The following is a 24,129-nucleotide window of genomic DNA, read 5'->3' on the forward strand; positions in this document are numbered from 1 at the left end:
GTTTTGGCCAGGTAACTTCCTTAGTAGATGTGTGACTACTGTAGACATAAGGTACCTTTAGTAAAGATGTGATAAAATATTTGATGACATTCTAATTTCCAGGTTAGTTATACAAGTTGTATAGTGTGTCTATGTGACTCCATAATCATTCTGAAAACTATTGTCAACATTTATCTATGCTTCTTTATCATACTCCCTAAGGTATCAATGAGATGTCACAAGATTTAATATTAGGTTATGCATAGATGAAAAGGTGGACAGAAAGATTATGAGAATTATATATAAAGCAAAACTTAGTGGAATAGATAAAAGACTGATACAAATTTAAATAATTTTAAAAGACAGAAAAGTGGGCTCCAAAGATAAATTATTTTTTTATTTAGTAAGGAAAGCCAATGACCAAGTTCATAATGCAAGGCACAAGTCACAGAATGATGATCTTAATATAAAGAATTTTTTTAAAAAACCCTTCTTAATAATAAAAGTAATTTGACTGTAGAATGTGTTATCTAGAGAGGAGATGTTTTTTTCATTACTGAACATTTTCATGCAAGGGAAAAGCAGTCATACGTCTGTAATTATTCAGTTTGGATTTTTACGCTGAACAGAGCTGGGGCTGAGTCTTAATGTTTCCAAATCTATAAGTCAGTGAATTGGAAAATATAAAATATAGGCAGTCCTTGATCTATGACATTTGGTCAGTGCCATTCCAATTTCAACAGTGCTGAACAAATGGTGGTTATGACAAGTTCTTGGAGTTCTAGCTGTCCCAGCATCACATGATTGCAGTCTATGTGCTTGGCAACCAGTTCACACTTAAGACTAGTTGCCAAAGGCCCAGAATCACTTGATTGCCTTTTGCAACCTTCCTTGCCAGCTTCCCCAGAAAGTTAATGGGGAAGCCAACAGAGAGGGTTGCAAATCACTGTGGTATTTGTCTCCTCCACCCAGACACTCTCCTTCATATCCTCTGTGTTTGTGCTGCAACAGCCATTTACATAGTCCTATGCAATCTTCCTGATCTATGCCACTTGTTACTTCACCCATGCCATGCTTCTTGCACATCCTTCCCAACCCACTCTGACCCACGTGGTGCCTCTTGCACACCCTCATAATGTTCTCCGTACAATGTCTCTTGTGCATCTGAGTCATGACGTGCTCTCAGGAATCCTCTCTGACCTTCGCCAACTCTCCCTAACTTTTGTGCACTCCCTTGTACCATTCAGATCTTCCCCTGCATCCCTGCACACCCCATCAATCTCTTTTCCATATACTTACTTGCCTGCAGACCTGAGACTTAAAATCCTTTGATTTGGTTGTGGGAAGCTAGCAGGAATAGGCCTAACAACCATGGTACTCAGTTAACGGCAGCATTCAGAACTACTTTATAAACAAATTGCTTAGCGATGTAAATTCTGGTCCCAACTGCTGCTGTAAATCAAGGACTACCAGTCATCCAACAAATGCTTGCACAAATCTTGTTCCAATGTACATGAGAACTTTTTCTGGAATCAAATATATATATGTCTGTGTGTATGCATATCTTTTCTCCTGTATTGCATGCTTTAGGGAACACTCAATTTTGGTGGGATTCGTGTAGGCAATGGGCCAACCGAAGAAGATGCCGAGATAATCCAGCATGATCAACTCTCTACCCATTCTGAGGAAGGTGAAGAGGTAAGCCTTCCTTTTTAATACTGTAAAATTTTCTATGGGAAGATTTGTCTAGCAAGATTAATAAGCCAAACACAGCCTCTGTGCTTTGCTAACACCGTTGGCTTTGTTCAAAGACAAACACTAACAAATTGTGTCTTAGAAAAATTCCAATAGCAACCAGCTAAAGTGAGTTGTGTATATACATGCTTTGTGATATTTTTTACATTATCCCTTTTTAAAAATACATTCCATTATTTGAATGTGTTTTTTGCACCTTGAAAAGTTGATCTTTTAAATACTGTTTAAATTAACCATATGTTTTGTCTGGTAGTCTTACTCTTTTTCAAAGAGCAATACTAAAATACTACAAGTCTGGCTAGCTACTTATTAAACTTGTGTTATCCTTATATATTATATATTGGGAGTTCGGATAAACGACCTAATGTTTTGATAGGACGTATAATGATATTATGAATACGAGCTGGATAACCTCATTGTTTATGTGGTTATCCAGCCTGACTTCTTATATCCCGTGGGATAGGGGATATAGTCTTAACATTTCTGGACAATGGAGCATTAGTGTTGTGTTGCTCAGATGAAGAGATGCTTTTGTGTTCTTAAATTATACATGACAAGCTCTGTGTTCCTTTTGTGTTTCAAGCCTGCTGTGGAGGAAGTGGTAAGCCTGTAGCCAATTTCTGTTACTCTATTTATCCAGATTAAATATTCCATGAATTTAAATTATTTTATAGAATTAAATAGAATTATAGAATTAAATGGACTCACATTAGTAATTTGGCAGGTATTATTTTAATCATATGCATAAAATATTTATAATTGTAGATCATTATTAACCATTTTGTATCCATCTTCTACTTAAAAACAAATATGTGCATGAATCACTATATATACTTGAAAGACTTTTCTGAATTTTGCTGAAATTTAGTTTATAAATTACTGTTTTGAATTGCACAGATTACTAATTATAGAGACTTGCTCTTCCTTTGTCTGTCTGAGTCCCCAGGCTTTTCAAATCTTCTGCTTCATTTGTTGAGTGAAGGTAATAAATGTCACAAGATGTAGATTAGAAGCTCTTCAGTTAAGAAGACTGCACTTACATTGCAGCTAATCAGTTTCTGCTGCGTGTTGTCACTTGTGTGACATCAAAATTCTGCAGCAATGGCCAGAATTGTTTGTAGCAATCTGGGTTTTTAAATCTTTGTTTAACCAAACTACATTTTATCCAGCTACATAATAATTTGGAAAAGGAGAGGGGTATGTAATTATCATTATTTGTGTTCTTAATAATGGGACTCCTACAGAAACTTATGTGATTAAAGAAAGCAGGCAAATGAATAAGAGCAAGAGATTATCTGCTCCCGCCCCCCCCCCCTCTTGGCTATCTCTGCAGAAGAAATTGATGTTTTGTTTTGAAATTACTATTGCTGGGTTTGTCTTCCAATGAATGGTCTGTTCCATCCGCAGATGCAGAAAATACCTTAGTTTTATTGACTTTCTGGGAATATAGAAAACAATCATTTTATTGTCTTTTACCCTGCTTAGAAATTGAGCTGGACCCTTCTAGCGAAACATATGTAGATCATTTATGTGTGTATAAAGAGACAGAACTTTTCAATAAAGTAAAAAAAAACACCAAGGTATTATGATTAATTTAAGAACAATTAGGAAAAGTTGAATAAAGAAATGAATGAAAAAACACAAAAAAGTTCAGATATGCCTTCCACCCTTCTCTCGAGCAAGTATCATTTTAACCTTTCCCCAAAAATATTTCCATCCAAACTATATTTAATTCTTCAGGGGTTTATTCCAGAATACCTGATAGCTACAATGTCTTACATAGATTAAGTTTTCAGGTTTAGGTTGCCTAGTGCTTATTCAGTTTCAAGAGTTAAACCAAACTAAGTTCTTCAAACTGTACCTCAGAATACAGGAATGAGTAATATTAAAGAAAATTGCTTGTTCGTTGTTAATTTAAATTTAAATTTTAAAACTTTAAATTGACCATACATCAGAGTCATTAAGAGAATTTGAAATAAGGAGAATGAATATCTGTCTCAGTGTGTTAATATTTGCTTGGCTATCAATTCAGGATAGACAATGTTGGACAAATCAACTGGAATTTTTTTTGAAAATTTGTAACCAAGGAGATTCCTAATATATTTTGTCCCTAGTGCAGGGGCGTGAAACTCAAGGCCCGGGGGCTGGATCCAGCCTGTGTGGTGCTTAGATCTGGCCCACGGGACCACCCTAGAAATAGCAAAGAACTGCCTGCGGTGCCTCAAAAACAGAGGTCAGAAAGGCTGTGTGCGGCCCTCCGGAGCTCCATTTTCGTTGGCAGATGGTTGCAGGAGGCTGTTGCAGCTGAAAATGGAGCTCACACAGGCTGCTGGCATCCCTCCTAAGCACCATTTTTACTGGCAGAGGCATGCAGGAGGCCGTCACAGCTGAAAACATAGCTTGCGAGGGCCGTGGGCAGCACTCCCAAACTCCGTTTTCGCTGGCAGAGATTTGCAGGAAGCCGTTGCAGCCAAAAACGGAGCTCAGGAGCCTGTTTTCACTGGCAGAGCACTTGGGCCACCACAGGCACCCCTGACAAGTGACGTTGAGCTGGCCATGCCCACCCCAGCCATTCTCACCCCCAAGGTCAAACACAACCCTGATGCGGCACTCAGTGAAATTGTGTTTGACACCCCTGCCCTAGTGTATCAGCCTCTACTTTGTCCAATTTCTGAATGACCTGATGTCCTTTTTGGTTTTTGGAAAGAGCTAGATCTTGGCAGTACATGATTGCATTAGTTAAAAATAGATCATATTATCTTCCATGCCTCTGCCAAGAGAAGAGCAAGAACCTTTCCACAGCAGCCATTTGATAACAGGGTCTGATAATGAATCTAAATGCATTGATGGAAATGTAAGACAGAGCACATGCAGCACAGATTTTCCTCCAAATATAGCTCTCAGTTTATCTGCGATGTGCTGACTAGGGCAGACCCTTCACAAAGGGACAAAGTAAGCATACTCATTAACCTTTGGACTGCTGCATCACAAAAGATTTGTTATACTCGTAGCTTAAAATGGATTTTTTTCCATTTTGCTTTTTACAGCAGGATGTATATTATGATGTTAGCATACAAAATCATGAATAAATGGTAGGTTGCCATCCTGCATCTAATAAGAATTGTAGCCAAACACAGTTTTAATTATCTGGTTTAGAGTCTTTGTATTAATCCAGTAGTTAGTCTGGTCTTCCTAAGCAATTGTTTAATGCAGAAGGAGAAACAGTTTGAAAAACACTATTCTAACACCAAGCGGTTTCCTGAAAAATGAAAAAAAAGTCCAATTCTTGTACTGTTTCTTTTCTCCAGACTTACTCTTGTTTCCGCCCCCCCCGCCCCCCAAATATGATGCTGAAATTCTGGTTGTTCTTTACTTATGATCACGATTGGGACCTGAATCACAGTCACAGAGTGAATCAATCATTGCGTAAGATATCCAGGTGACCGCTTCACTCAGTGACTACAATCCTGACTCAGTTGTAAAGAGGCTGGAGCAAAACCAGGAATGAAATGCTACCAGTTCACTCTTGTTCGGGAAAACTGGTAGCGATAAAAACTACCAGTTTGGGTGAACCGGTAGTAAAAAAAAGCTACTGATTCGGTTGAACTAGTAGCTTTTTAAACTACTGGTTCAACTGAACCAGTAGCTAACTACCGATTCGACTGAACCAGTAGCTTTTTAAACGTGCAGCGTACATTTGGTGCACACTGTGCATGTACACGCAGCACATGTTTGGTGCGCACTGTGCATGCGCTTGCAGCACGCTTTGGTGCGCATTGCACATGTACGCACAGTGTGCATTTGGTGCATGCTGTGTATGCGCACACAACAAATCATTAGCTGATTTCAGATTTCATCACTGAACAAAACACTTGTCTGCTATAGGCAGACAGGCAGCTCACCTCCTGCTTGGAAGGGCTTGCACTGAGCTGGGTAAATGAAGCAGGGATCTGTATTGTAATCTCTGCTTCATTTCGGCAGCATAGTGTAAGAACTCCTCTCCACTCTATTCACAGAAAGGAAATTGTGTCTCAAAGATCTGAGCTTCATTTCTGCAGCCCCCCTCAGCACCTTACAACCTACCCTGCCAGTCTCCCCATTAACTTTCTGGGAAAGCCGGAAGAGAAGATTGATCTCAGAGTTCTTGGCAACCATTTGTAAATGCAAACAAATTGCCAAAAATTCAGATTGTGATCACCTCACCAGTGTGTGTGTGTGTGTGTGTGTGTGTGTGTGTGTGTCTGAGAGAGGGGGGGGAGAGGGCGGGAGGGAGAGAGAAGAAGAGAGAGAGAGAGAGAGCGGGAGAGAGATGACATTTTATGACAGCTGGAAGTGCTTTATGGGCTATAAAGCATGATTTCTGAGCTGTCATGATTTAATGATCATTAAATAACCAATCATATGTTGAGGGATACCTGTGGTCATCCCTTAATGTCTACTTATTCAGTGACCATTTGAAGCAACAACAGCACTGAACAAGGGGGATTTATCATGGGTCTTTGTGGCTGTAGCTATCACAGACTTCCAGCAGTCATGTAATTACAATTTGGGTGCTTGGCAACAAGTCACAATTACAATGTTGCAGTACATCACTGTCACATGATCATCATTTGCAACCTTCCTTGTCAGCTTCCAATACGTGAAGTCAATGGGGAGCTAGCAGGAGGTTGCAAATGGGGATCATATAACCATGGATGGATGCTGCAACTGAACCGGATTTGCTTAATGATGGCAACTGGGGCAACCAGAACTGCCATCATAAGTTGGTGCAATTACATGATGTTGCACCATGCAACCATATTGCTATATAGTAGATTTCTCAGTCCCAATTTCATTTGTAGGTGAGGATTACCTGTAACCATAGAGAATTTTTATAAGTATGCAGGATTTTGTGCCAGGCTTTGAATATGTAAAAAATATAATGCAAAACCTCTGAGGATCTGTACAGAATATTTACCTTTAGCAACAGATTAAATAGACCACTGTGCTCTTTTCCTTTCAATATTTTTCATGCATTTCCAGTATATTCTGTAAATGGGTCCTGTAGGGGTATGGAATGTGACTTTGTGCACAGAATTTGGCTTCCTCAGATTTTTATGGTCACTTGGCAAATGAAGCACATTTCTAAACTTTCTTGCTGTGAGTAGTATGTGGAAAGTACATGGTCAAATGTCTGCTGAAATTGAAAAATCTGTAGAGAGGTGACCAGATAGATTAAGTCAACAAGGCATCAATTTAGTGTACAGCTTTTTGCCCTTTCCATATGACAAGTCACGTAAACCTTTGACATTTTATTCTAAACATGCATGGTGCTTATTAGAAGACAAATGTAGATAGCATTATGCAAAAACAAGCTTGATAAAGTATCTCAAGCTTTTAAATGCAAAATATGGAAATCCCCAGTAATTTCAGTGTTTATTTAGCATATTCATGAGGTTAACTTTGGTTAAGACTTTTAAAATCTTCCATAGTTGCAAATAAGAATCTTGAATTCATTTAATCTTTGTAGTTTGAAATATGCTCTCATGTAACTTAGAAAATTTTTGAAGCAGCGAAACTGCAGTTCGTATCTGGTACTTTTAAATGAGCATCCTCAGTTTTAAAAAGGCTCCAGAAATTTTAAAATGAATCAGCCGAAATAGATGGGATGGCTTAATATTACTGCTTTTATAATGTTTAATTTCTCTGGTGACTATTCATCCTTTTCTTACTGCTTGTTAAATCTTATTCTTCATGATTGTTTAAATAGCCAGAATTATAAGTGGCTCTTCTTCTAAAGGGCAAATGGTAAGAAAGTAGAAAATTTAGCAAATGCAGTGACAAAATAGATAAGTTCTTATCCACAGCACTTTGAAAGTATGAATAATGCCTGTTAATGCTCAAGTATCACCAAGACCAGGTTTCGTGGCAGTCCCATGCTGTTCGATAATTTTTGTCTCCTAGTACAACAGGGGCATTGAGGAGGCATGGAGGCCACAGAGATGTAAAAGTAAGAATTCTTTCCAAATTTAATGTTGTGCTCCTTACTCCCAAATCATAGTTTTCAGATGCTTTGCTTGAAGCTATATTGCATCTTGTTGTGGAGAAGCAACTGTGTTTGCACTGCGTAAACAATCATTTTATAGTAATTTTATTAGAAGCTATATTTAAAAATATAAAATCTATACAAATTTTTAAAAATTAAAGATTGAAAAGGAAAAATAGAAAAAATAAAAGAAAGGAAAAATAAGAATGTAATAAAGAAAAAGAAATATATAAAGAAACTACTTTTCTCTTCATCAAAGCAAGTATAAAAAATTTAGTAACTTACCATCAATACCATCATAGTTTAAGCCGCCCTGAGTCTTCGGAGAAGGGCGGGATATAAATGCAAATAAAATTTAAAAAAAAATTCTTAAAGTACACCAAATGATCCCTTCTTCCCATATCCTATCTCTTATCTGTAAATAAACCTCTAATGCCTTGTCCTCAGGTAAATTTGTGTGAGGGAATAATTTTCATTTTGCCATTTCTTCCCCAGAAGCCCACATTAAGTAAATTATTCTGAGCTTTTGCTGTCATAGACTTATGAGGACCTAAGTGCTACCTGGTAATTTTTACTAACCTTTCATTGCAATAATATTAGTTTCTACTGTTACTTTTATTGCCTGACTTTGCAAAGATTCTCTATTAATTGCTTCATGCTTGTTTCTCACTTAGAACTAACTTCATTTTCTTCTGCAGTTTAATTTTGGAGATACTGTTATCAATCAGTCTATCCATACCATTGAATATTGCTTAGGATGCATCTCCAATACAGCCTCATACCTGCGTCTCTGGGCACTCAGTCTGGCTCATGCACGTGAGTAGTTTCTCCCTGACTTATTTGAACATAGTGAAGAGGAAAGGCAAATTCCAACCATGAATTAAAAGTTTTTCTTTTTTATTATTAGTGTAAATGAGGGGAAGGCAATCTTAGTACTCTTTATTAATCATAATTCATACTTTGTTTATTATGATTCCGATAACCTTTGCTTTTGGCCATGTTGACTAAAGTGGAAGTTGAAATCTAAAACAGCTGAGAGATTATGGTTTGCACTATTCATTTCTTTTATTATGCTGAATATAAAGTTAGAAAAGATCATGTGCACCCACTATTTCTTAGTTCCTTATAAAAAGTATTTAAAGTACTATTTATTACATAAGTGTAAAATGTCCCTTGAAGCAGGATTTGTACTTTCCACTGTGGAATGGGTGGGGAGTTCTTTAGAGGAAATTATTCCTGGGGTGTGTTTCCGATGTATGACTAATTTAAACAACTAGCATCTCCACACTTTCTAGGCATGATTCTTAGATATCTTAAAAAAGACAGCTGGAATGAGGTTGGAGCTGCTGGTCCCTTTTGTCCTTTTGTTTTCATTGATTTACAGGTGTTTTTTTTTTCTCTTCACAGAGCTCTCTGAAGTCCTCTGGACCATGGTGATTCACTTGGGTCTCAGTATCAATAATCTGGCTGGTAGTTTGGCCTTGTTCTTTTTATTTGCTATCTTTGCTACCCTAACAGTGGCCATCTTATTAGTCATGGAAGGTCTTTCAGCTTTCCTGCATGCCCTCCGTTTGCACTGGTGAGTGTCAAGTAGTTGATTTTCTGCTACAAAAAAATCAAATTCATAACTCGGTAAGGGTGTTTGAATCTTACAGACTCAGTTTTGATCCCTGCCAACTTCTGATGAAATATAGGTAACAAGCTAAGAAGGAACCCGTGTAAAATTTTGTAGCATTGCTATCAAGCAAAGCAAATAATAGTTTGACCAGGGTTAGAAGGTTTCAGTTCAGGATCGAGCCAAGACTGTTTTTGTGTTAATAACTATTTAGACACTACTATCTATGTGTCTTTATTATCTGACTCCTTACTGTGAGTAAAGAGTCTTTTTCTCTTTACTCAGATAGTTTTTAGTACATGTTTAGTGATTTTATGCACAGAGTTCAAAGATTGAATAAAATTTCCAATGAGCATGATCATGTTCAGTCCATTTCCAATGCACTGAGGCTGTCTGTAGTAGTATGGCAGATCTCATATTTCAGACTGGCTAATTCAGATCATGAAGGAGAAAGAGCCTTCTTCCTGCAATTCAGTTGGTTGAATTCACATAATGTGGTCATTTTGGCAAATTGGGAATCCAGCTAATATGATTTGTAACCCATAGCCCTACTAAGAATGATATACAAATGGTTGCTTAGTAACTTATTGCTGATGTACAGTTGCAACTCTAATAATTATCTCAATGTGAAAATCTGAAGAAACCTCTTGTCAATCTTATTTTTAGCAATGACCCATTGTAGGATGCTAGCTATTCTGATAGGGAAACTACCAAATTGAATTGCCACCCCCGCCTCCCTCTGTCTTAGCTTCCTTAGTGTTCAGCTTGAAGAGAAAACAGCTTCCCTTTATGTGCAGGAACCATTTAGTGTTGAGAGAAAAATGGGAAGAAAGTTACATTATGATTCTCCCTCTTCCCTTGTGTGCATTGTATCACAGTGGAGTCTTTCTCAAAGGTGGGCAAAGCAGAAACCTACCTACGTAGAAGTATTTATCATGTAGAAGCATAGATGTATGTAAAACTAGGCATTCTTTTTGGCAGAGGTCCAGAGCGCCAATGCATGAGACATAATTCCATCCTTCCACTGGTTCCTTGCATAAGTCTTTTCTCAGTTATTTAAAGGGATATTCTTGATTCTGTAATGGTATTTGCTAGACTATTTTGCCAACATTTATGGAATAAGCATGACAGTGATTATTCAAATGGATTATAAGTTTACATGCAATTATTTTTGGTTGCTAAATCTATTTCTTCGAGATCTAACAGGCAAAGACTCTCCAGAATTTATCTTGGCTTTTTGTAGCGTGTCTTTGATTCTTCAGTGGTACTTTTGCTGTGCTCTGAGTCATAGCTTGTAGCACTTGTTTTCCTTGCCTGTTTGATATTAAGTTGCTTATTTGTTGGCGGGGGTTTCATTTCTTGTCAGGGAAGTCCAGCTTTACAGAACAATAGAAGCTACACAATTTGCAATCATGACATCAACCACTATCTCAATCTTGCAGGAGGGCCCAGAGATCACTTTCCTTGCCCTGCCCTTTTTTCTTTGTGCCAAGTTCCAAACACAAAAACTTCCCACATGACCAGCTGTATTTGAAGATAGGAGGCATTGAATCATTTTTGGTTAGGGCAAAGTTCACCATCAATACCCAGGCTTGCAGAAATCTCTGCTGGTTATTTAAGACCTTAAACTGAAAATTTTGATTGGGAGAAAAACCAAATGTTTTTCAAAAGATGTTTCTGTCAATAAAAACAAAATAAATGGTGAGCAGGGGAAGAAGAAGTGAGGTTCCCTTTGCATCAGCAGATAGTCTGAATAGATATATAGATCATTTATATCTGGGAGGAACAAAACAATTAATACTCTTCCTGCAAGATCCAGTCTGGGTCGGTCACCGAGACCAGAGTTGATAGCCCCCCTGCTCATGAATTAGAAACGCATTTCCAAAGTGCAAAGAAATTGAATTTCATTGAAATAAAAGCTTGCTTGGGAAGTTTTAAAAGAGTATTACACTTTTCTTAAAAAGTAGGCATGGGTAAGAGGCACACTGAAGAAGATAAAGAATTTGGAACTCTAGAATTAAGATGAATAAATGTAATGTTTGGCTGGGAGACTTGCATGTTCAGTAGATCTTTTCTCCACCATTTGCAGGATGGTGACAGATGAAGAAATAGGGGTGGGGAAGAGTCCTTTTGATTTAATTAGCTTTCACTTTATGCATTAAGTTGGCATACAGTAATAACCTAGGAATTTTGGCTTAATATACCATAGAAAGAATAAAACCTTATTAGAACATACAGCAGTTGGTTCTACTTTGTGCTTAGCTTCCTTTGAATGTATAAATTAAGCATAGGCTGTTGGGTCTTTCTCACTATGGCTTATTAAGCTAGGATTGTGTCTTACTATATATATGAAAACCTTCCTATTAAGTCAGAGCATTGATACATCCTGCTTTCTGGGATCCTTTTATCTAGAGGTGCCAAAGTTTTTATTTGGCAGCCTTCTGCCTGTGAAGGACTAGTTTATGAAATGAGTCACCTCATTTTCCCTTAGAACTCATGAGCTGTAAATGTGTTTGCTGCAAGGGAGAATGGAATGAATTCTGTAAACCACTGGAAAAATACTTTCCGTTTCTCCCTGTTTTGCCATTCCTGGCTGGGATGGGTTTATCTTATAATTTTTAGGCAGCTGTACATTCCAGGGAGATGATTGCCCTGGCTGAGTCACAAACAACTTTTCAAATAAATCCTGGGTTTCCTTTATTTATATGGCTGCATGAGAAAAAAGTGGATATTTTACAATTATATACTGCTGGTGGATTAGATTCTACTTTTTGTACTGCACGAAAAATCCTTTTGCCAGTGAGTTGATAGCTATGAAAGACTGCTATGGTTCAATTTATTAGTTTATGTGAGAATTGGAGAAGACGACAAGCAGGGATGGAGTTGACTCACAAGTGCATTGGCAGCTGGAAAGAGAATAATCCAAGGACAATCACAGTTGTGCTATTGAAAAAAAAGAAATATTTAGAAATGAGTTCCCTCTCATGACATGTATTTGTGTGATCAACTTATAGACCCCCTTCAAGTTAAAGAGTAAAAATCCAAAAAATAACTGAGACCAGGAGCAGAAATAAGGCTCACCTGGTTCACCAAAGGAACAAAATACATTGGAAATGAACTTGTTCCTGAAGGACAAGATCTCTGGAATGTCCAGGATAAATGAAAGGAATGGCTACTCTCCCAGATAGCTAAGCCAAGGGAATGGGAGCAGCAGCAGCAGCAGATAACTTGGTGCCAATGGGATATGATACATTTCATGCCACAAAGGAATGGCACATTCTATTGAGGATTGTGTATAAGCAGAAGGGGTGGGGAGAGCAAGTTTTTGGAGTCAATATTCTCAGTTACGGATTTTAGAATGATCCAGAATTTAATCTGATTCAGAAATGGAGAATTTGTGCTCCCCTGCTCTTATTATTTTTAAAGAGTGTTCTTCCAATAGTAAGATTGTGGAGCATGCCCTATGCCCGTGATGTCGAACCTATAACACATGTGCCAGAGGTGGCACACAGAGCCCTCTCTGTGGGGATGCATGCTGTCACCAGCTGCTCTTCTGGTTTCTGGTGCGCACATGCATGCTGGCCAGCTGGTTTTTGCAGGTGCCGGAGCACTGGAAAACAGCCCCCCAAATTGCCAAAAACAGGCCTTTTCCAGGCTGTTTTCAGGCCATTTTTTGTGCCGAAATGGCCCCAAAACAGCCCCAAAAAACAGGTATGCAGGCGCCAGCCAACTGGTTTTTAGGTTTACAGTGCCCTGGCCTGCACACCTTCTGGTTTCGGCATTCAGTGCCAAAAGGTTTGCCATCACTGCCCTATGCTCTCTCTATCTTTGAATAAATAATACAAAAATCTCTAGATTAAAGCTGCAACAATCAGTGTCACTCTTTGGGGCATGGGGTGATCCTTGTTTCTAGATATAGATCAGGGGTGTCAAACTCGATTTCACTGAGGGCCGCATCAGGGTTGTGTTTGACCTTGAGGGGGGAGCGTGGCCAGTGAGGGCATGTCCAGCTTGACGTCACTTGTGTCAGGGGCACCTGTGGTGGCCCAAATGCTCTGCCAGCGAAAACAGGCTCCTGAGCTCCGTTTTTGGCTGTAACAGCCTCCTGCAACCCCCTGCCAGTGAAAACAGAGCTCAGGAGGGCCATGCACAGCCCTCCTGAGCTCCGTTTTTGCTGGCAGAGGCACCACAGTCTGGTCTTTCGCTATTTCCAGAGTGGTCATGTGGGCCAGTTCTAAGCAACCTATGGGCCGGATCCAGCCTGCGGGCCTTGAGTTTGACACCCCTGATATAGATAGTCCTGGATTTTCAACAATTTGTTTAATGACTGAAATTATAATGGCACTGAAAAAAGTGACATGACCATTTTTCACACTTGTTACAACATTCCCTTGGTCACATGATCAAAATTCATGTTTGGCAATTGATACATATTTGTGATGGTTGCAGTATCCTAGAGTCATGTGATCAACTTTTGCGACCTTATAAGTCAAAATCAGTGGGGAAGTCACATTCACTCAACAACAAACTTGTTAAGTACATAACTTAACAAGTGCAGTGATTCATTTAACAACTGTGGCAAGAAAAGGTGAAAAATGGGGCAAAATTCATTTAACCATCTCTTGCTTAACAACAGAAATTTTGGCTATAAGTCAAGGGCTAAATGTTTTCTGTTTTGCTGTCAGCAGAATTGCAGGAATTCTTAAATATTCTGAAGTAGATTACTGCGTGCCTTTTGGTAGTAAACATCCCTTTCTTCCCATTTGGTTGCATTTCATACCATTTTTTCTGATGTTCAATCACAAATGCTAGTTGCCACAGATGTTTGGGCTTGAAAGTTCACTGACTCTTAATTTTGTGGCAACAATTTTTAATGTTGACAAATGGGACTATTTCTCTTGCTCCCTCTCTCAACTCCGCCAATCAGCAGCTTCAACAAGTGAAGAGAAATAAATGTGGAGTTTTTTCCCCTAGGTTGTAAGCAGAACTGTTCTCCTGTTTGTGAAATTGATAACCTTAATGGATTGAACGGAAGGTGGGGATGGCAACAGAGAAGTGCTGGAGTGCTGGGGTGGGGGTAGGAGAGCAAAGGTGACTCTGGGCTGCTTTAGGGAGCCTCCCTTTGCTCTGCAAAGATCCCCCCCCCCACTTCATGAGAGGTTGCATGCAAAATACTTTATCCAGTAAGATAAATTTTAGATCCTTGTGACCCAATCTTTGCATGCCACATCCTCACTTATTTACTAGTTTGTTGTCCACTCTTCATTGTTTGCCATTGTTGATTGCTGCCATAAGCAATGACATGTTTGTTTTTGTAACTGGAATTCAATAGATGTTCATTGTAAAAGTTACACTTCTGTACTGAGTATGGAAAGACAACTTTGATCTGACTACTGATTTAATTTGATCCGTTGATTTAGGCAGGGGTGGGTAGCCAATTAGTCAAATATGCTTCTCACTCTCACCCTTATTGTTTCATTTTCATAATCTTTAGTAATTATACTACTGAATTTTGGCTGCAAAAAATAAAAAATGCTATACAGATAATCCTCAATTTAAAACCATTAATTGGGTTCAGAATTTCTGTTGCTTAGCAAGGCATTCATTAAATGAACGGTACCCAATTTTATAACCTTTTTTGCCACAATTGCTAAATGAATCACAGCAGTTGTTAAGTGAATCACATGGTGACTAAGTGAATCTGATTTCTCCCATTGACTTTGCTTGTTGGAAGCTGATCAGAAAGATTGCAAATAGTGATCACATGACCCTGGGAATTTTGATCATGTGACTGTGGAGATGCTATGATGGTCATAAGTGCAAGGACTGGTTGTAAGTCACTTTTTTCAGTGTTGTTTTAACTTTGAATGGTTTCTAAACAAATGGTTGTAAGTCAAGGACTATCTAATTTTCTAACCGCCCACCGGTTCCACAGTAATGCGCTGTTTATCGTCATCTGTGCATGCCTCTCGTGCATCGTGGATTGAGATGGGAGGGTGCCGGCTATCAGCTCTGCTAGTCTGTTACAGCTGGGTGGTGTGGGGGAAAATGTGCGAGCTATTCTGGGACAAGGCTCTTTTGTTTGTGCTCGCACTATAGCGCCATTTAATTTCACTTACGTAATGTGAACTAAACTTATGCGCGGGCGATACATATAGTACATTTTCAGAAATTTAAATTGTCACGGGGAATTTTATGAAAACCAAATGAAAATGTTTTTAAATAATGCTATGAATTTTTTTTAAAAAGTCAATTAAATTAAAAAAAAGAAAAGTGCTTCAGTATTAGACAAAACCCCTACCGCCCACCTTGAAAGTTGGAACGCCCACTAGTGGGCGGTAGGGACCAGGTTGACTATCACTGATCTATACAGTTTATTGACACTTTCATCCTTGGCCTCCAGGGAGGACGTTCAACCCAGTTCCTGATTTAGGATATAGTTGAATATAGGCTGTGACGGAAAATATGCATCTGGAACATCTCATTTCATATTACAAGTGGGGGCTTATACGATTAAATGATTCTTAACAAACAAAAAACATATATAATGAAAATAAGATATAAGAAGAAAAGTTTGGTTGAACATTGTTCTTCTGATAAGCTGTTTTGCTAAATATAGGAAGTTTAGGTAATAACATTTTGTTTTTTGACAGGTTTTTTTTTAACATAATAAAGTATTCGGCCATGTTAGCCTAACTTTGATATCCTTGTAGTGAAAAGAGTTAAGGGACACTAGAAAACCTTGAATTACACCAAACGTAGAGTTTGCAAAAGATAAGCAGTAATTCAAACTGATACATTAATGAATCAAGTCTCTCCCATTTGTTTTCTTTTTTGTAGTTTCACATTTACCCACAAACTAACTGAAAGTATTATTTGTTCCTTAGAGCCTCATTACATCCTGTCCCTGAGAAAGCATGTGTACTTTAATACAAGCAGTGAGATGGATGTTGTTTCTAAAAAGAGGCCAGTATTTAAAATGTTCCATTAAGGTGGAAAAGCAGTAAATAATATTTTGAATTTTCTCAAAACCTGGCAGGCAAAAAGGGTGGAAAATGTTCCCTACCATGGGGCCAAAAGAAGATCACCAGACCTGTTTTTTTAATGAATCATAGAGTTTTTCTTTCCATGTTTGGTGCCTGTTTATAATTGGGGAGCCTTTCACTATAATTCTCTTTATATTCTGAGTGAAATGAAAATTAGTGGAGATAGTAGAATAGCAGAGAAATGTTCTGACATGAAGATGAAGGAAAAGTTAGGAGGAAAGTTTAAGATTTTTATTTCCTAAAATTTTAGATGGGTATAGCAATTTTCTGGTGCAATTGAGATATACACCTTTGGTCTTAAAACAAGCTGTGATCCTACAGGTAGTCCTTGAATTACAACAGTTCATTTGGTGGCTGTTCAAATGGCACTGAAAAAAGTGACTAATGACCATTTTTCACACTTATGGCAATTTCAGTATCCCTATAGTCCAGTGGTGGGTTTCAAATTTTTTTACTACTGGTTCTGTGGGCATGGCTTGGTGGGCAGGGCATAGCTTGGTGAGCGTGGCAGGGGAAGGATGCTGTAAAACCTCCAATCCAGGGGAAAGTTACTGCAAAATCCCCATTTCCTCCTGATCAGCTGGGACTTGGGAGGCAGAGAATAGATGGGGGTGGGGCCAGTCAAAATTTCCGCTACCAGTTCTCCAGAACTGGTCAGAACCTGCTGAAACCCACCTCTGCTATGGTCATGTGATCAAAATTCAGATGCTTGGCACCTGGCTGATATTTATGACAGTTGCAGTATCCCAAGGTCATGTGATCACTTTTTGCAACCTTATAAGCAAAGTTAATGGGGAAGCCAGATTCACTTAGCAACCATGTTACTAACTTAACAACTGCAGTGATTCACTTAACAACTGTTGTTGTTAAGGTCGTAAAATTGGGCAAAGTTTCACTTACCAACAGAAATTTTGGGCTCAAATGTTGTCGTAAATCAAGGTCTACCTGTACTTTGACCTATTCCATTCTAGCACTGCTTATATTTTTTATAAAATATAAAATATGTATTTTTTTATTTGTCAAATGTATTACTATAGTGAGAAAATGTAACACTTTTGCAAAGGTTCTTGGTGAGGTGATTTGAAAGAACTAAAGTGGAAAATGAAATTTTTTATATTTGCCTCTTGATTGTTGGAGTATCTAGCTATCCTATAATTTATTTGGTAACATCCAGGCATATTGGTATTGCAACTTCCTGAATTCCTAGGCTGTAAGGACATGCTACTAGATATTCTGGAAATTGCAGTATCAGCATATTTGGTGGGTGTCTCATTGGAGAAAACTGCATTACTGAATAAGTTGTCACTGTCCTCAGTGCCATTACACATGTCCTTGCTGGTAGTTCTCTATTGGCATTTCATGCAACTTTAATCTTTTGCAAATGAATTGAAGGCAATTTGGAACAGTACGTAATGCAACAAAATGTAAGAATCATAGGAAGAACTTACAGATAGGCCTCCTTTAGCAATCACAATAGATTCTAGTGAAGCAGTTGCTAAATGAACCAGGTGACTGAAAGAGACAAAGACACAGAATGAAGATTATTGGTTGCTATGATCTCATTCAGATAAATTTCTCTCTTGCCGTAACAATAGTATTATTCTCCAGCATGCATTGTTGTAAGAATAGAATAGAATTCTTTATTGGCCAAGTGTGATTGGACACACAAGGAATTTGTCTTGATGCATATGTTCTTGGTGTACATAAATGAAAAGATACATTTGTCAAGAATCATAAGGTAAAACACTTAATGATAGTCATAGGGAAACAGTCAATATAAATCTTAAGGATACCAGCAACAAGTTTACAGTCATACAGTCATAAGTGTGAGGAGATGGATGATAGGAATGATGAGAAGATTAATAGTAACTAGTTTGACAGTGTTGAGGGAATAATTTTTTTTGCAGAGTGATGGCGTTCAGGAAAAAACTGTTCTTGTGTCTAGTCGTTCTGGTGTACAGTCGTTTTGAGGGTAGGAGTTGAAACAGTTTATGTCCAGCATGCGAGGGGTCTGTAAATATTTCCACACCCCGTTTTTGGCTCATGCATTATACAGGTCCTCAATGGAAGGCAGGTTGGTAATAATTATTTTATCTGCAGTTCTAATTATTCATATCCGCGTTTGTAAAGACGGGGGTGGGGGGGTGAGATCACAGAAAGCTGCTCCTTAAGGAAACATTGCTTAATTCTTAGCAGATGGTCTTGTGAATATGAAATCCATAGTGAGTCGTAAAGAATAATTAAAAATAAAGAAACCGTTAGAGAACATTTCACCAAGGCAGCCTTCAGTGGCGCCATCTTAGATCAATCCAAGGTGCAGGGTGTAAGTATGAACATTGCTTGCAATACACTACCATTTATTACTGTTATATTTTGAATGGTTGTTATCCAATGCAGTTGTTAAATGATGACTTTCTGTTTAGGAAATAAAATGTTAGTACTACTTTGGATTCTTAGAGAAATTTCTAATATATATGATAGTGTGCAACTGATGACTGCTTTTCATCTGTCTTTTTCTTACCAGGGTGGAATTCCAGAATAAATTCTACATGGGTACTGGGTTCAAGTTTCTTCCTTTCTCATTTGACAGCATCCGTGATGGGAAATTTGATGAATAATCATCTTGGAGACATAATGCCTGGAAGCGTGGCATTAAATCCAGACCTTTACCTGCATGTGTGCATATATATATGTCTTCCTGAAATGATAATCTGATGTGTAGTTTTCCGTTGTATCCATAATATTCTAGTGATAATAATTTGATATTTTATTTAAAGTTTTTATTGAAGGAAGAAAATCCTAAGAGGATACTCAGAGAATTTCGGGGGGTGGGGGGATTGCTAGCAAAATTGAACTGTACTTTTGGCAAGTCTTGGATGAGTCTTATATTATATTGGATGGTTTTATATTACAAGTGCTGACAGAGGAAAGTTTGTGGTCATGGAGGATAATGTCCTGGTGGTCTGCAGTTGTCTTGTTCCCCAAAACCATGATAACTAAAAGAGAAAAATTCACATTTCTAATCCTTTGAATTATTTCACATTTGGGGAAACACCTAAATTGTATACATTTGTTCTGACAACTTGATGATTAAAGGGTGCTTAATTATTCATCTATCCAACATGTACACTTTCCTTTCAGACTTTCCTACAGATCAGTATAAAGGTTGCAATCCAAAAAAACTTGTTTGCAATAGCCTGCTTAAATGCTAGTACTCCTGCATTTTTTTCTCAGTTAAATCACAAACGAAAGGGATGACCAGAAAGACACTTCACCATCATTTGAGAGACATTTTAAGCGTTTGCCCCTGCACAGGATTTTTTCCATATTTTAAATGTAATTTTAATCCCAATCTTTTTGGTAATATTTGAAGTGTAAACTAGAAAATGTAAGTGGAAAACAAATTGCTTTCTCAAAAAGACACACACACAAACCCACACAAAACCCCAAACATTTACATCTTGCCATTGTCAAAAATCTCTTCCTAGATGAAAAGAGCAGGTAGAGGAGCAAATTACTTGTTTATCCTGTTATACCTGGCCTCTGTTTGGCTCCACATGATTAATTAATAAGGAAACATTTAATAACATTGGTTAACGCTCTGAACTGCTTGTTTTGTTCAAAGAAAACTCAGAATCTTTTACCTCCATTCTACATGACCTTGACACCTATTACTGCTGTAGGGAAAAACTTGGCTACTCTTGACACGTCTACAGCTGAACAGTTCAAGAGAGTGTGGTAACTTGACAGCAGCAATAGCAGCAGTATATATGTTTTTAGGACATATTCTCCTTGAAAACAGGAATAGCTTGAGGGTAACACCTGCCTTCAGTTTGTGTGTGTTTAGATGCAGGAATGAATCTAGTATTGTATACCTCTGTAAGATGTAAATTTATGCTGTGAGTGTCGTGTTATGTTGTGTTAGATAAATGTGCACTTTTCTGAAAGTGTTTCACGTGAAGACTTCAGGGCACTTCATTGGCACTTGATTTGATGTGTTAACCTTACAAGAGGGTGCAAAAACAACACTTTTTATTGGAAACTGTGAAATTATAGCTGTTGCTGTTGTGTAAAATGCAAAAAATTCCTGTTTTGGCAACTATAATATGCAGTAAAGTTTTTCCCTATTTTCCTCATCGGCTAATTGCTGTTATCAATTAAAGCAGTTGAAGTCACCTTTAATGTCTTGTGATTTTTTTTAATGTATTTGGGGGAATGGGATGGATGAGGGGGATTAAAAGAGAAGAGAGTCAACACAGATGTAGAAACACAGAAAAACAAATACTATAAAACAGATCATTCCAAAATCCAAATTCTGGAATCAGTTACTAGGTAAAGTTATTTGTCGTTGTTGTAATCTTCGGGATTTAATCAATTTTGCTGTTTGGTATAATTTTTTTTCACTATAAAGATTCCTCTTTAATTATACTGAAGTCCAATCCCATTTTACTAAAATCAAAGTAGTAGTTTTATTCTGCTATTCCTTTGTCTTATAAAACTTCATAGACTTTCCACCCACAAAAGTGAAAAAGTTTTCTTTAAACAAACTGGCTTTTGGAAATTTATTTATTTATTTGATATATCTCTTGCCTTTTTTTCAGGAGTTCAGGGCAGCACACATAGTGCTTCTTCCTTTTATTTTCCTCTGCAGAATGAACCTGCATGGTAGGGAGGGCTAAAAGAATTAGCAGTCATCCAGTGAGCTCTCATGGCTGAGAATGGAAATTAAACCTAAGCCTCTTCAGTGCCATTCAGCACCAAAGCCATTACATTATGTCAGCTCTATATTTTAGAATTCTGAAATACTCCAGTTTGAAGATGCTTGTTGTTCCCATCTCTTTGATCAATACCAGATTCTTCCTTTTCATGGAATTATTAGATCCACACATTTGACTCTGCTGCCTTTTGTGGCCCATGCTACTTTGAGATATGTGGACTTCGACTCCCAGAATTACCCAGTTAGCAGGCTGAGAATTAAATAATTTAGATTAATAACACACTAAACCAGTTATTTGTAAACGGGCAGTCTATCTGTTCTATCCCCCTATCCCAGTAGATCATTTGAGAAGGATAGAGTTATAAGGCCCTTCTCCCTTTTCTATTAATACAGGTTGGCTGCTTTGAGTGCATGCTTCAAAAGATCTCCATTGATCAGATTTGTCTGGCATAATTTGAATATTCTGGTATTGCAAAATGGTGTACATGGTTTAGAGGGGACAGAGGGCATTTCTTTGTACGTGGTTTAGAGGGGACAGAGTAAACTTTGCAACCAGTCAGAAGCCTATGTTAAAAAAAAGAATGAGACAGCGAACATTTCAGTATGTGTGCTTGTTCTGTTGCAACATGTTCTGTTGCAACAGAGTGCCAGGAACTGGTTTTTGAAATCACTTGAGCTTTAAACTTTTTTTTCTCTGCCATAACCCAAATTGGTTCATTCTTAGTTCACAATTATCCATCTCAAGGATATTTTAATTCTCTAGAGAAATCAAAAGAAATGGCTATTTCTATTAATGGATCAATTCCAGGATCTGGAAGAATTTGTCGGTAGGCTATGATTGGGACAGACCAGGGACGAGTTCTACTTACCTTTACTACTGGTTTGGAGAACCGGACCGAACCATGGGCAACCCACCACTGGGACAGATGCTCTTGTGCTTCTTTCTGTTCCTGTGGGGAAAAACAATCCCAGTCTAGGACTTGCTTACCAGATGCTCTTTGAATCTGTTACTCATTACCTCGGCTGCAGGAAGAAGGGCCAGTGGAACAGAGTTTGTCGGCCGTAAGCTGACATCTTGAAAAGATGAGGTCATGTGGTAAATAAACTGTGTCATTCTTAGATGTAGTCCTTGACTTACAACACTTACTTAGTGATTGTTTGAAGTTACAGCAGCAATGGAAAAAAATATTTATGACCATTTTCTACACTTGGGACCATTACAGCATCCCCACAGTCATATGATCAAAATCCAGATACTTGGCAACTGAGTCATATTTATGATAGTTGCAGTGTCCTGGAATCGTGATTTTCTGACAAAGTTATTGGGGAAGCCAGATTTACTTAACAACTATGTTACTAACTTGACACCTGCAGTGACATTCACTTAACAACTATGACAAGAAAAGTAGCATAATGGGCAACATTCACTTAACTAATGTCTCACTTAGCAATAGAAATTTTGGGCTCAATTATAGGGTAAGTCAAGGACTACCTGTAATGGAATATTACTATGCACATAGTAATTTATGAATTGAAAACAGAATTTTGGGCAAGTGCTCCAATTTAAAATTACCTTGTTCCAGACCTGATAGGTAGGGTCTATGATGACTCAGCCCTTCTAGCTGGGGGCAACCGCACTACTACCAACTCTCTTCTGCTAACTTGGTACCGCCATTTCTTTGCAGAACATCTTGATACCAGAAAGTTGCTGCGAGGATAACTCACTGTGGGTGCTGGATAGAGAACCGGATAAATGAATGGGCTTTCAGAGGGCGGCGGAGTTGGCTCTGCCCCAAAGGCTGAATTGGCAGTTCCACTACAGCGAGGGATCGGATGGAGAGCAGGGAGGCAGCGACAGACATGGACTTCCTATTTTGACAACCGCTGCCGTTGCCTCTGAACCTTGGGCTGTGTTACTCTACAAGGTTTTTTTAAAAAGACCTGTACTCTGCCAGTATTTTTTCCTTAAAGTGCTGCAAGTTTTTTTTTCTAAAGTGCTGAGTAGAAAAACCTTGTGGAGTGGCGCAGCCCAAGGCTGACTACCCTGAGCTAGCGGCGTCAAGTCCTCCCTTTCCGTGAAAAATAAATAAATACATTTGTTTTAACCTTTAATATAGTTGATACCCTGGTTCATTTATATGTAATGACCAAACATGAATTGCAACCAATCTTGACTTTGCATGTGCTCTTTTTTTTTTCTTCCACATATCCTGTCATAACAAATGTGTTTGGTTTTTTAAATACAAAAAGATACTCTGCTACCACATATTAATCCAATTATTTTTCCCTTTCCAGAATTAATCCTATTTAAAGGTAAGTTGTATTATTTCTGTTGAACACTGCAACTTTTTTTTTAAACCTGAGGAAAAAAATGCTGTGAAGAGGACACCTGATTAAACCTGAAGTTTGTTTCAATAATAATAAAATTTTTCTCTTTCTGTGACGATTTGTACAACACATGAGACAAGACTATAAAATGGGAATGGGTAGTCAGGAATTTAGTGTATTATGCCATGGTCTTGGTATGTTAATACAGCAGCTTCTAGGTTAAGCCATAATATGATATGTTTGGCTGTAATGTGTATATAGAATAGAATAGAATAGAATTTTTTATTGGCCAAGTGCGATTGGACACACAAGGAATTTGTCTTGGTGCATATGCTCTCAGTGTACATAAAAGAAAAGATACGTTCATCAAGGTACAATGTTTACAACACAATTGATGGTCAATATATCAATATAAATCATAAGGATTGCCAGCAACAAGTTATAGTCATACAGTCATAAGTGGAAAGAGATTGGCGATGGGAACTAGGAGAAGATTAATAGTAGTGCAGATTCAGTAAATAGTTTGACAGTGTTGATGGAATTATTTGTTTAGCAGAGTGATGGCCTTCGGGAAAAAACTGTTCTTGTGTCTAGTTGTTCTGGTGTGCAATGCTCTATAGCGTCTTTTGAGGATAGGAGTTGAAACAGTTTATGTCCAGGATGC

At 38.1% G+C, this 24,129-nt stretch overlaps 1 protein-coding gene across 6 annotated transcripts in view; it reads left to right on the forward strand.

Annotated features, from left to right (window-relative positions):
• The window catches only part of ATP6V0A1 (ATPase H+ transporting V0 subunit a1), a 60,752-nt gene extending 40,157 nt beyond the window's left edge, over positions 1 to 20,595 (forward strand). For all 6 annotated transcript variants that reach the window (XM_058179837.1, XM_058179839.1, XM_058179841.1 and 3 more), the window contains 4 exons: positions 1,570 to 1,677; positions 8,458 to 8,575; positions 9,167 to 9,338; positions 18,945 to 20,595. In XM_058179837.1, the coding sequence (XP_058035820.1) occupies positions 1,570 to 1,677; positions 8,458 to 8,575; positions 9,167 to 9,338; positions 18,945 to 19,038 (492 nt within the window). In that variant the 3' untranslated portion in view covers positions 19,039 to 20,595. The remainder of the gene's footprint in view (positions 1 to 1,569; positions 1,678 to 8,457; positions 8,576 to 9,166; positions 9,339 to 18,944) is intronic.
• The last annotated feature ends 3,534 nt before the right edge of the window (positions 20,596 to 24,129 follow it).

The sequence above is a fragment of the Ahaetulla prasina genome, chromosome 4 (genome assembly GCF_028640845.1).
Source record: "Ahaetulla prasina isolate Xishuangbanna chromosome 4, ASM2864084v1, whole genome shotgun sequence".
In the NCBI taxonomy this organism is placed as follows: domain Eukaryota; kingdom Metazoa; phylum Chordata; class Lepidosauria; order Squamata; family Colubridae; genus Ahaetulla; species Ahaetulla prasina.